Below are 14,501 nucleotides of genomic sequence, written 5' to 3'. Positions count from 1 at the left end.
CAAAACAGCGGATAAACCATAAATCATTATCCTCATACTATACTATACTTATGTGTATCCACAGCTGCCCTGGGGTAGACTGACGGAAGAGCGGCTGCCCGTCCGTGCCATGGGACATATACTGACTATTTCTCATTGCATAATACTTTTTCTATTTCTATTAGTTTGACCTCTTAACCAACCACCTGAACCGAGCACATTTTCTCCACTTTGGCACAACCTTTATCTCTTGGATCTGGACCTTTATTTTGAAATTTATGCACAAATATGACAATTTATGGATATTAATCTTCAATATCTTCTACATTTTTTACTGGATTGGCACTAAATTTACACCACTTTTTTGGATCTGGACCTTTATTTTGAAATGCATGTCGATATATGAACATTTATGGACATTACTCTCCAATAGCTTCTACAGTTTTCAATGTAGTGACACTACATTTTGTTAATTATTATACCAGCAACTTACTACAACCTTCATTTTTTGGATCTGGACCTTTATTTTGAAATTCATGCACAAATATGACAATTTTTGGATATTAATCTTCAACAGCTTTTACTGGATTGGCACTAAATTTACACCACTTATCAATTTTCATACTAGCAACTTACTACAACCTTAATGTTTTGGATCTGGACCTTTATTTTGAAATGCATGTCAATATATGAAAATTTTAATTCTACAGTTTTCAATGTAGTGACACTAAATTGTGTTAATTATTATACCAGCAACTTACTACAACCTTCACTTTTGGGATCTGGACATGGTCAAAATATGATGATTTAGTGATAATACTATTTAATAGCTTCTACGGCAAAATAAACAAAAACAAATCAGAAAAAAACAACAAAAAGAAATTAAAAAACCCACAACAAAAAACAAAAATATGACAAACACTCAGCAAAAAAGTGGCGAAAATGAAATCTGATGATATCAGTTTTGTCAGTCTGAGCTTTCAAATGAGGCGTTACACCGGCCTATAGCCTGTAAGCTCTAGTCTTTTAGCTTTTCTATTTGGGTAAAGCCAGACTAGAGAGAATGTGCTCGGTTAAGGCTCGGTTAATCTAAACTTTCTACGTTATCTACACAATATTCACTGTGGCATCGTTTCAATAAGCCTCTGCAATATCAAAAGACCCAGTGCTGCTTTTATTCTTCCCCAGGATCTTGCAGTGATGATGGGAGAGTGCGACCACTGCAGCACATCCCAAAGACTCTCAATGGACACGATGACACCAGGCACATCCACTGATCCACTGCCTGCCCTAAGCTTTCAGCACGTAGTATCCCCATCCTCGTACAAACCTAAACCTGTGATAAACTAGGATTAAACCAGGAACAAAAAATGTGACTAAACCAACACAAAAAGCAGCAAAAAGACGGCGGCACATCTGATTAAGCACGTAGGTATGGATACTATAAGCTGCGGGGCAGGAGCAGGGAAGCAGCGGGAGAAAAGCCTTATTAGCGCTGCATAATGGGGATGACTACTTCCATTCTCACACTTGTGGTAAAACATGAAAGCGACCGGAGCGTTTAGAGAAATCATTACCATTTCAAAACCTCGTCACAGTCAAGGACGGGCGCCCGCCAAATGAATGGCGTGTTTGCGACGTTTGTTTTTAAGTTGTTTTGCTAAGCGGCACCTGCGTCGACAAAAAAAAAAAAAAAAAAAAAAGATGGTAAATACGTCTCGCGAGTTACACAAAAAATAAATATTGCGTTGTCATAGCAATGGACACAAGGTGAAAGTGTGAAAGATATTGACATGGCGGGTAATGCTTCACACGCTTTATTGGGAGAAGGATAGGCCTATTGTGCATGTTTTATGATAGATGTTAAGGATGTTAAGGCTTTGAGTACTTGAGTTTGCTTTGCAGCAGAAGCACTTAATAATTCAGGATCGTTTTGTAAATTTCCTTGATGTTTTGCTGAGCTGTATCAACACGCACGTTACAGATTAACATTTTAAAAGCAATTATTTTCAGTGGAGAGAAATAAGTGTCTAAATGACAAAAATGAAACGAAAAAAATAAATAAAATGAGACAAAAAAAAATGTGATGAAAAAATAATAAAAATTTGATAAAAATGCAACAAAAATGTGACGAAAAAAACACCAAAATGAGATGAAAAAACAACAAAAATGAGATGAAAAAACGACAAAAATGTGATGAAAAAACAACAAAAATGAGATGAAAAAACAACAAAAATGTGATGAAAAAACAACAAAAATGTGATGAAAAAATAACAAAAATGTGATGAAAAAATAACAAAAATGTGATGAAAAAACAACAAAAATGAGATGAAAAAAATATAAAAATGCGATGAAAAAACAACAAAAATGTGATGAAAAAATAACAAAAATGCGATGAAAAAACAACAAAAATGTGATGAAAAAACAACAAAAATGTGATGAAAAAACAACAAAAATGTGATGAAAAAATAACAAAAATGTGATGAAAAAATAACAAAAATGTGATGAAAAAATAACAAAAATGTGATGAAAAAACAACAAAAATGAGATGAAAAAACAACAAAAATGTGATGAAAAAACAACAAAAATGTGATGAAAAAATAACAAAAATGAGATGAAAAAATAACAAAAATGTGATGAAAAAATAACAAAAATGAGATGAAAAAAATAACAAAAATGTGATGAAAAAACAACAAAAATGAGATGAAAAAAATATAAAAATGCGATGAAAAAACAACAAAAATGTGATGAAAAAATAACAAAAATGTGATGAAAAAAATAACAAAAATGTGATGAAAAAAATAACAAAAATGTGACGAAAAAAACAACAAAAATGTGATGAAAAAACAACAAGCTATCTTCAACGGGTAATGCTTCACACGCTTTACTGGGAGGAGGATTAGCCTATTGTGCATGTTTTATGATAGATGTTAAGGACGTAGCTTTGAGTACTTGCCTTGCAGCAGAAGCACTTAATAATTCAGGATCGTTTTGTAAATTTCCTTGATGTTTTGCTGAGCTGTATCAACACGCACTGATACAGATTAAAATTTTAAAAGCTATTATTTTTAGCGGAGAGAAATAAGTGTCTAAACGCCAACACCCCCCCCCCCCCGCCCCCCTCCCTCTGTGATATTTGCTGAATGGCTCGACTCATTGAGGAAAGGCCAGTGCTTGAAACGTAAAGGGCAGGATCGGTATAAAAAGTGTCTGGGAGCGCGAGATAAAAGCAATCATTCAGCAGTAAAATGAGAGGCAGAGACGTGCATTACCTGTCCCCAAGTGCTCGTGTGGGCGCCGGAGGAGACACTGGTAGTTAGCCAGGGCTACAGGGACCGAGGATTTGGTGGTGATTCTTTCTCTTTTTTTAATCTGATTTTGTAGTAGTGATCTAGGAAGCTATACATTTCAATAATACAATATCATTCAAGGCCAGATTTAGACTGCCATTTATACTTACTCATACTCTTACCTCCCGGGCACATTTTCTCCGATTCGGCCCTTGCTGTGATATTTATATTTCTTTGTCTGCTAATTAGCTCAGAGAGAGGGGGCGGAGTTAACTGAATCGAAGCGTCGTGTCTTCCGGGTTTGCAAAACACCCCCAGAAAATACTTGAATTTCTCACCAAAAATAGTTCTCCACATTGGTATAGGTACAATATATCATATAAATGCCTAGAGTTTCTTTGGGATGGCTAAAATAGCAGGATACAGATCCTTTATTAATATGCTTGTAAAGTATTAACACACTGCTTATTATACTTTTATCTGTTAACATACTAATAGGCCATTAATAATATGCTTATTCATAGCCAAACCTAAACCTAACCCTGACCTTAACCCTAACCCTAAAATGAATACTTATACTTATTAATACTTAATGAGAACACCTTAGTACAAAGCGATACAGCTGTTTTTTTTCACATTTTTTTTCCCTCCCTTTATCAGGTCCAAAGCGCTTTACAGTAAGGAACTGGTCACCCACTCACTCTCGCATTCATACACTAATGTACGCAGACACTCGAGGCAAGTAGGGTGAAGTGTCTTGCCCAAGGACACGGCGACAGTCTGCAAACGGTCTCGCATCCAAGCACCGACCAGGCCCTTCCTGCTTAGCTTCCAAGGTGTGACGGGATTGGGCAGAGCAAAGGCGGAATGGCGTTATCGGGCCGATGTATTCAGGACAAGCAAGTATAGCAGGTGACTCAGGGAGCTCATTTGAAAGACAAAAATCAGCAGATTCCAAAACAAAAAAGGGTAAGTCTCGCATGGTTCCGTAACTATCAGGAAAAACCTAAAGTAAATATAATAGACCCTTTAATTGTTTGTGAACATTCCGGGCTTAGCTGGAGGCCGGCTAGTTCGCTAGTTTTAGTTTAATCTTATTTCTCTTGATCACTTCCTGCTTGATGATGATGTCACTGATGATGTCAGCACTAAAAGGGTCTATAGGTTTACAAACAATTTCATCGCGATATTTCTCAGGAAGTTGTAGAAGTCTATCACAGAGATCGGCTTTTTATCAGCCGATAGTTGATATTGTAAGATACACAAATAATCTACTCCAGGGTTAATGTTATATTGTATTTTTTTTAGATTTAGTTAGGGTATGACTATAAATGGAGGGCGTTGTAAATGAAAATACTGAAAACACCCGCTGTGACTGTAATTTAATAAAAGCCTAATTGCCAGACAGTGAAAAATGCCGACTGTCTTGATAAATGAACAGAGAGGACTCCAGTTTGTCGGTGGCATCTGCTCGGCAGCCTCTCGTACGTTAAAGGTATGGAGCCGAGCGATTCGCTAAAGAACGTGTCGGGAGATGCATGTTGCGCGGCTAATGATGGTATCGTTTGTTGCTCCGTTGGCCAGACAACAGCCTGTATTTCCATTAATTACTTCCCGTGCGCTCATACTCCAAACATTAGGAAACCAATTTTGGGGAACAGCGTGGTTCTGTTGTGCGAAATTAATGAAGGAGTCGACGCGCCACTGGAAATGTACTCTGTTTACAGCTAATGCGGATGTATGTGAGATATGAGGGGCGGCGGCGTGTACGCAAAGAGGAGACCGTTTAAAATACAAGACAAGGAGACAAGAATAAAAAAAAGCAGCAAAATAGCAATGAAAACACAGCAGAAAAGCGACAAAAGAAAAGAAAAGCGGTGAAAAAGCAACAAGAAATTGACAAAAATTGACAAAAACTTGGCGAAAACATGACTAAGAAAGCGACAACAAAGCTATGAGAAAGCAACAGAAAAGCAACAAAACGTGGTGAAAATATGACAAAAAAGCAAGAAAAAAAAAGCAGAAAACGACAAAAAAAAAACAGGTCCAAAACGCAACGAAAGCAAGATGTGACGAGAAAAGCAACAGAAAAAGCAACAGAAAACATCAAAAACATGGCAAAAAAAAGCAACAAAAAAGTGACCAAAACTAGGTGAAAGCGAAAACTAGGGCTGGGACAAAATATCAGATTGAACATGGATCGCAATACTTTCAATACTTGTGTTTAGAGGCATTTTTTGGTTTGGTTAATAAAGACTTTTTACACATTTCAAAGTAAACATATCACTTGTTATAACTTCGGATCGGCCCCTGAGTATCGTGATACGTATCGGATCGGCCCCTGAGTATCGTGATACGTATCGGATCGGCCCCTGAGTATCGTGATACGTATCGGATCGGCCCCTGAGTATCGTGATACGTATCGGATCGGCCCCTGAGTATCGTGATACAAATCGGATCGAGACAAAAGTAGACGTTCCAGTCCTGGTGAAAACATGACCAAAAAGCAACGAAAAAGTGACAAAAATGCTTAACAAATGCTTAAAAAATGCTTAAAAAATGCTTAAAAAATGTGGCAACAATGTCACAATTAAGTTATGATGACTTCTGTAGGTCTTAGCTTTCAAATGAGGCATTACACTGTTACTCTAAAGTCAAGTAGCTTTCAGATTTGGGTAATAATTTACGGTTAATTAGGTAATTTTTAACAAGAAAAGTTACTCTTAATGGGAGTTTATGGGGCATAAATTTCTATTATAAGGTTTATTTTGTGTTCGATGTGAATAGGCCTCTGGTTTTGAAGCTACACAGTGTGGTTACTTCCCAATTAGCCTTAGCCGCTATCTTCCACAATAGCTTCCATTACAGAGGCTTTTGTTTGGGGTTTGTATCATATCAGACGTAGCAGCAACAGCAGCAGCAGCGGGAGTGCGATGGAAAAACACCAGAAGAAGTCGTTTTCGGCTAATTACGCACAAAGCTAGCGTCCCCGAAATGACACAACAATAAAGAAAAGGAGGAGGGGGGAGGGTGAGGGGGAGAAAGTGATGATGCCGTGAATTTTAGCCCAATCTCCCTAAATGTTAAGGAAGGCGTTAATTGGAGGGCTAAATATGGTCGATGCTTCTGCGCGGTGGCACCAATTAGAGCGAGGGGGGAAAAAGTTCACGTCATGTCTGCTTGTAGTTTCCGCATTTTCCTCCCTTATCTACAACGAGCTGAACCAGCAACCTCGGCCCGCGCGATCATTTGTCTTTGAGGCGCCGACAATAAAAGCACCCGTGGCCGGCCGGCGCTTTTGAATTTATGCTTTTGCTTTTTGTCGTAATGAGGGGGGAGAATAGGCAGACGTGTCAGCCCAAATGGAGTGTTTTTTTGTGTTTTTTTTTGGGAGAGACAGCAGTGGCTATTGTGCGCGGATAGACAACAAGCACTCAAAACATTTTCGAGAGTAAAAAGCTTTAGCAGACTGGAGTCCTACAAGAGTTAAACCTTGAAAGTACAAGCAGGGAGACTGGCAGAGGCATAATGCGAGCAATAACAACAGCATGAAAGGGAAGGGAAATGTATAACTGTCTTGAATATATTGCGTTAATGATACACTGTTGTTTCTATAAGCTTCAGAGATGTCAAAAGATCCAGGGCCCGATCTTACTTTTCTAAACACAGACTGTAGACTGGACTTTTGCGCTGACTTTGTGACCATACAAGGCTGGAATATTTACCGAAACAGTGGGTGGAGGTGGAGTTGGGGTTGTTCTGATCACGTTTCTGTGGCTTGAGGGACAAGATGGAAGCTTTTTTTACTCGCTGCTGCCACCTCAGGTCGTACGTGGTCCCTGCAGTCTCTATGTTAAAGGAACAGGCCACTGTTTTCCCATACTGACATGTTCTTACCTGAGCTTAGACGAGTTCATGCATACCTGTCTGGTCTTCACACGTGCACTCAGTCAAGCAAATAGACCACAGATGTAGTTAGCATTTAGCCTCTCCTCCTCTCTGGGGCCAAACGGGGGTGAGGTTAGAAGCAACCAAGCTCTTCCATGTTTTCTCTATTTAAATACACTTATACGACATCAACTCGTCTAAGCTCAGGTAAGAACATAGATACAGACGGCATCTCTGGAATCGCCCATATATGGTCATGTTTGAAAACAGTTAAGGGGGAAAACAACTGAGAAAAATCTAACTTTAACAAATGCTGAATTATTGATCTAGTTTTCTACTAAATAAAGATACAAAGACATGGAGAGCAAAGTGGTTCATCAGCGGTGAAAGCACTGGGGCACCGTTGTTCGTACACAAGATTTCGAACTTCATCTTGAGCAACACTGTTGTCGCATCAGGCCCCCAGAGTGTGACCACTGTGCAAAGCCTTCTCCAGCACATCCCAAAGACTCTCTGGACTCTGTGTGGGACAATTCTTTCTCATGCTCCCTGAAACACTCTTTCACAATGTGAGCCTGATTAATCCTGGCACTGTCATCTTGGAATCCAGGCGTTCACTTTTTTTTTTTCTTTTTGGCAGTGTGTTATTGAAAATCAACACTTGAAAACAAAACAAGAGTAAAATGGAAAATTAGGAAAACCATGACTAGATCTACTGTAAATTTTTAAGAAAATGGGGGAAATTGGGAACAAAACCACATGAAAAATATTGAATATGTAGGGAAAATAAAAAATAAAAAAGGGAAAATTTGGGGCAAAATGGCAAAAAAAAAAAAGAGAAAAATGTAAGAAAGAAATTGGGGGGAAAAATAGGGAAAAATTTCACATTTTACGAAAATTAGGGGGAAAATGCAAAACAAATGGAGAAAAATTGGGGGAAATTTTGAGAAAAAAAATAGAAAAATGTGAAGAAATAAAAAAAATAAAAAAATAAGAAAAACTTGAAAAAAACAAAACAAATTCAGTCACCATGTGTTTTTGTTTGAGGCAACAAATATCAGTCAGTCAGATGTAAGACCTACGTAACATTGCAATATTATACAACATATACCACAATATTACGTGCACTTCATTGTATCCAGTACACGAGCCTCTCAGTCACAAAGTCTGATTAGCAACTGCTCTGCGTTTAATCAAAAGTTTCTGTTCCTCCGTCAGATCAACATTAGCCCTGGATACACAGACAGGTTGAGCCCGGCGCTGCTTCCTGGTGCATCGAGCACACAAGGCTAGCTCCGTAAAGTAAATGTCATGTGAGCTGCGTGGGCGTCTGCAGCTCTCGTTTCAGCCCTCGTCGAAAGTCACCAGTCTCTCCCGCCCACGCGCCGCTCCTGATCCCTGTGAACGTTCCCGCCGCATTTGACCCAACCCGGCGCAGAGATACAAGTACGACGTTACTGGTGTCACGGCGTCCCGGGCACGGAAACAAATCATCCGTGGGGTCTGATTATGCACAGAATCACCCTGGAGTCTAGACATCTACGATCATGCGCTGAGACGCATGTGACTCCTGCATTTGTTTAGCGGTTCATATTTCAGCGCGGTCTCGGGTGCTAATGCTGCAGTAGGTGTTTAAAATGTGCACCGTGAACAGAGGAAACGATGTGAAATATGGCTTTAAGGTTTGAACAGAGATTATTTAAGGGTTTCCGGGATTTTCGTGAACACAATCTCTAACAGTTTATTAGTTTAGTGCCATTTTAATAGAATAATGCCACTGTTTTGGTGATGAAAACCAGTGTGGGAGTTGTTTAGAGATCAGAAAGCGATTATCAGTCATCAAATTAGTCACTGATTGTTGTAATAGTCGACGAGTCACAGTTAATCTGGTTGCTATTGGAGCCCAAAGTTACTTTTTATAACTTTCAAAATTAATTAAGACGTTTTGACTATAGGGTTCAGGAACTAGTGCTATGAATATATTCTTACAGACAACAGGGTTTCTACAGGCAGCAGCAAATCAATTTTAATGCTTTTGAATTCAATTTTTTTAATGCCCAAAGAAATTATTTTCATGTCAAAATTGCAAGGGAAATATGTGTAATTTCGTAACAAATGGAAACATTCCATTAAGCAAAGAGATGGGGAGTAATGTTGATATTGAAAACCAAATTGGACACAACTTTTGAGCAAAAAAACTTCATTAAAGGGACAATACGGAGTTAAAAAAATGTTAAGATTATGTATTTTCCTCCCCCTACATGTACCAGCCATGTCCTAATGTGTAGAATGAGCCCAGACCTGTTCACCACAACTGCCTCTAAGATCCTGCACTGTCACTCAACGTCAAGTACGAGCTTAATACAGAAGGTGCAGTTACATGTATGACCTGAGGTGGCAGTAGTGAGTATGAAACGGCCAACTTGCATCTCGTCTCTTTAAAAAATAAGCTACAGTTTCTAAACTAATCCTAGAAACATCCCTGGCTCACCTGACCCCTCACAGCTGCCCAAGCAAACCAAGCGGCGCAGCCTGATGACATCATCACACAGCGCTGTTTGTTTATGTCAGAGTAAAGCAAGAGACAGTAACTCGAGAAATGCAAAAGGGGACAGAAATAATCATCACAGCGGCATTAAATAATACGAGTTTGCTTTGAGCAGTGTTTTCTGTCTTTTCTGCAACAACCAGCCCTGGACAAAGCATAAAGAGGCTTCAAGACTTCGGTTCTAAACTTCGTTATCTCACGAGCTACAGATAAAAAGCATTGTTATTATATTATTATTTCCACAACAATTACAACGCGTACCTTGGCGGCCTCCTTGGGCAGGTCGAAGGGGATCCTCTGTCGGACTTTGGGGGGCAGCTGAGTCAGGACGTCCTGTTTGAGTCTGCGGATCATGATCTGGCTCAGCGCTTTGTGCAGCTCGTCCAGGTTCGACGCCCCGCGACAGTCCCACTGCCGCCGCGTCCCGAAATACCTGCACACGGGGAAGGGGAGTTAGTTTGGATTTCGATTTGGTTAGGATTTGGATAAAATTTGGGGAAAAAACAAAAAAATAAAAGCAAAAATTGGGGGGAAAAACACCTCGACATTTAATGGGATACAAATTTAAAAATATGGAAAATTGGGGGGGGAATGGGGGGAACAAATTGGGAAAATTTCGGGGGGAAATTTTACATTTTATGAAAATTGGGGAAAAAATAAGGGGAAAAAATGTGAAAATTTTGAGGAAAATTTGGATTTATTTTTTTAATATGCGTAAAAAAAGTATGGGAAATTTGGGGCAAAATGAGTAAAACATTTAAGAAAAAAAGAAACAAATTGGGGGAAAAATGTGGGAAAAATGCAACATTTTAGGAAAATTGGGGAAAAAACATGTAAAACAAATTGGGGAAAATTGGGGGAAATTTAGGGGGAAAAAAATATGGAAAATTTTGGAAGTATATGAAAAAAAATGGTAAAAAATGAAGGAAAAAATAAGACACACCTTTCACCTCAAAAAATTATAAAAATGCCCCCCAAAAAAATGAAATGGAAGTAAATGGAATAAATTGACATTATTGTTCTGTTTTATGGTTCTATATGACAAATAATTTCGTATAGGTATCGGTAAAAGTATTGTTCAGGTATCGGTATCGAAATCCAAGTATCATTAAAGAACAAAATTGAAAAGAATGTAACTGTATCCAGCCCTACTCCTTACTAACAGGCTGTAAGTGGCTGCTGATTCATTAGTGGCTCATGTTGACAGGAGAAAGTTAATAGGCAAACATACTTATTTATTGGCTGGGTAGAGTATTTAAACACATTTAGTATTCCCACTCGGGACCAGCCTGGCTCCACAACTCTCCTCTCTCCCTTTGCTCTCTCTCTCAGTGCACCATTTGGGGATCTGCTCTTTTTTTTTTTGCTTCAGGGCACTTTGCACAGCGCGAAGCTCGGTCTATTGTCTTAATGGCCAAGGAAGCAAGTTCATCCCTGCAAAGAAAAAAAAACTAAACCAACTTTCACAATTCATCATCCAAATGGAGTTTAGAATAGAACTGGCTGGCGAAACAAAGCCTGGTGATCGTCCATGTTGGCTGTGGACAAAGTTAACAAGGCGCTGCCAGAACGCTTCACACTCAAGCCGCGGTGGCGAAAAGTATGGGAGAAACTGGACACTTCCTAATCAAATTAAAGCTCGAAGTCTGCGGTCGAGGCCAATTACGTGTAAAATATTAATGTGACACATCGTTACGACGGCTGACAGGTGAAGGAGCGGGAGGTGACCCTTTGTTCAAGAACTATTTTAATATTTACTGGCTCGACTTGATGGCTGGTTGGGAATAGTCTTGGTTAAGTGGTTCTGATAACTGTGGGTAAGACTCAAGGTTTCTGAACTTTTTAGGCCAAAACTCCCAAAATTACCATCATTTCATGCAGCAAATCAAGTAAAATGAATATGCATAGGTATTTGAATCATTAACTGTGATACTTGAGCTTAGACGAGTTGATGTGTACGCACAACGACTAAAGATGTTGTTAGCATTTGGCCTCTCCCAGTATATTCCTATACGCTTGTAAAGGGGTGACGTCACAGCTCTACTTCCGGGGTCGTAGATGTGCGAGAAACTACAAAAAATTCTTTAATACAACAATCAATATTTCTGAAACTCAACGGGGAGTGACTGAACATACTTATTTCTCAGACTCATTAGCCAAAAATGCTGCATCTACTGCTAAAAAAGTACTTCCTGTTTAGCAGACACAATTTATCTCTCTTTTTAGCCATTTTCTGGTGGAATATGAACATATTTATCACATACAAATAAAGTAAAGTCCAAATCGAGTCCATATGAATGTTAATTCACAGCAGATTGTTCAGTAGAAGCGAAAAAACGGCAGTCGTAGCTAGCGTTAGTATTAGCACGATGCTAACGTAAGCATCATGTTACTCATGGATCTATGATGGTTTTACTCCGCTCCTCTTTGCTCCACTGCCGTCCACAAGCCACAGGTGACAAATAGAAAAACACAAGTCTGTCTGTGTTTTGAACTGACAGTAAAAGTCACTGACAGGTTTTTCTGCTTTAGTCTCGTTACGTCTGAAGAATAAACTCGCCTCCTCGTCTCTTCTGTAGATCCTAAATTCATTTTCACTGTTTACATTCTGCAAAGGTTTACTGCATGCGCCCTCTACCTCCTGTTCTATTATCTGTGTTAGCGTCACAGCGCCTCACACAGGCCTGGAAGATGAATTGCACCGTTTTCACAGACTTGAGTCGACACATGTGGACGCACACATTTACTGAGCTGGCTTCAGGCTCACAAAGTTTCTGAAAATATAAACATGTTGTCCTCGTGTGGATATAGCCTTATTTGATCATAGTTAAAAGATGGAGGACCAGACTTCCAAACGTTGGCCCAAACTCAAGTTTTGCTGTGTATAAGTAGTATGTGTTTGTGTGTGTTGTTCCTCACATAGATCAATAGGTCAATCATGTGGACCTCCAAAGGAAATGTTCAAAGAAATGTACAATATTTATGTATTTCAGCAGTGTTCTGACATTACCTACCCCTGTTTCAGACCACAGTTTTTTGTGTGTTTGATCCTAGATTCTGTGTTAAACGGGTTCTTCAGGGTGTCACATCCTTCTCCTTCAGCCAGTTTTAACACTGAGAGCAAATCCCCCACAGTAAGTGCACTTTGCTTGTGTACATGGAGATGGGAGCTGGGTCGTACAGCTGTGTAAAGCCTCACTGTAAGGCTGTATTTATGCATGCATGTGTGCACACTTGCGTTCCCCCTGCCTCTCAAACTGTGATTATGCTGAAAGTGCCTCCTTAATGGCTGCGGGCCCGTCCCTGACCGAGCGCGGGTGCTTTGATGGACGTCCAAAACAATGCATTTGATGTGTCTGTTCGCACATGTAAGTGATCATCGCAGGCAAACTGGCAGACGATTGGCATTTAACGCTTGGCTTCGGCTTCATCTGGCTTGGGACGGGGAGGAAAAAAAAAAAAAAAATCAGCCATTCAGCACTACAAACGCTGCAGTCAGGTACACGTCTCTATCCCAACAGACTCGGAGGGAAAATGTGAAAATGAAAAGCTAGGTGAGATGTTTTCAGTCTCGCTCGTTTCGCTAACACTTCCACACGCCGCTTTTATACCAACTGTTATCGCTGACACATTTTATTTTATTCTTTTTTTACCATAAGATAAGATTTGCTTAAAGCCACACTGCGGAACATTCCAAGTCATATGTTGCAAACAAGCAGCATCATGATTAGGGCTGGGTATCGTTCGTTTTTTTTCTATACCAGTACTTTAACGATACTTTTCGATACCTGTGCTTAAATATTTGTTGTATAGAACCATAAAACAGATTAATAATGCTAATTTATTCCTTTTCCTTCCATTCAATTTCTTTTGCATTTATATCATTTGTTTGAGGTGAAGAAACTTCCTTAATGCAAGAAAAAACACTTTCCAAGATTTTCTTTTAATTTTCCCCCCATTTTTAACCATTTTCCCAAGTTTTTTCCCCAAATGTTCTATTTTTTCCAGATGTTTTTCTCAATTTTCCCATTTTTTTCTGTTTTTTCCCCAAAATTATTATTTTTTCTGTTTTTTCCAAAATATTCCCCACATTTTTCCACTTCTTTTTCCATTTTTTTTTTTCAAAATTGACCCAAATTTTCCACTTTTTTCCCGTTTTCCCCCCCAATTTTCAAATATTTTTTCCCACTCATACGTACTCAATTTTTTTCCACTTTTTTCCTATTTTTTCCCCCAAACATTTTCCCAAATGTACCAAATTTTTGCAACAATTTTCCCCAAATATCCCCCCTCTTTTTTCATTTTTATTTCTTTTAAATTTTGATGAACAGCATCAAAACTTGGATATAAAGGTAATATATATACACTAAATATCTATATTTCTTTTCGGTCCCTGCTTTCACTACTTGTATTTTTTCGATACCAGACTGGTACCCAGCCCTAATCATGATATAAAGCAGTACCTGTAGTGGGCGTTGCAGTACTTCTTGGCGTACTCGGTCCACGTGCCGAACCTTTTTGGGTAGAGGGCATCGATTTGCATGAACAGCTGCAGGAAAAAAACAGAGAAATGAGGATTTAAGGTTTTATAAATGTACCGTGTTATTATGTGAGAGAGTGAGGCACAGTAGCATAAATTACAGGAGTACAAATGTTGGAGGGGACCACATTCACTGCAGCGTTGTTTCCATAAGCTTCAGCAAAGTCAAAAGTTCCAGTGTTGCATTCATCTTTCACCAAGACCCTGTATTGATGATGAGAATCTATGGGCACATCCCATATATTCTCAATTGATT

At 39.1% G+C, this 14,501-nt stretch overlaps 1 protein-coding gene across 1 annotated transcript in view; it reads right to left on the bottom strand.

Moving 5' to 3' along the window:
• zranb3 (zinc finger, RAN-binding domain containing 3) overlaps positions 1 to 14,501 on the bottom strand; it is a 161,146-nt gene that overhangs the window by 112,692 nt on the left and 33,953 nt on the right. The window contains exons 6-7 of the mRNA XM_079581858.1: positions 14,169 to 14,254; positions 9,967 to 10,138 (exon numbers count right to left, since the gene is read on the bottom strand). Of these exons, the coding sequence (XP_079437984.1) occupies positions 9,967 to 10,138; positions 14,169 to 14,254 (258 nt within the window). The remainder of the gene's footprint in view (positions 1 to 9,966; positions 10,139 to 14,168; positions 14,255 to 14,501) is intronic.

This window comes from Gobius niger (assembly GCF_951799975.1).
Source record: "Gobius niger genome assembly, chromosome: 23".
In the NCBI taxonomy this organism is placed as follows: Eukaryota; Metazoa; Chordata; class Actinopteri; order Gobiiformes; family Gobiidae; genus Gobius; species Gobius niger.
The sequence above is the reverse complement of the archived record's forward strand: the minus strand, read 5'-3'. Positions and strand labels throughout refer to the sequence as shown.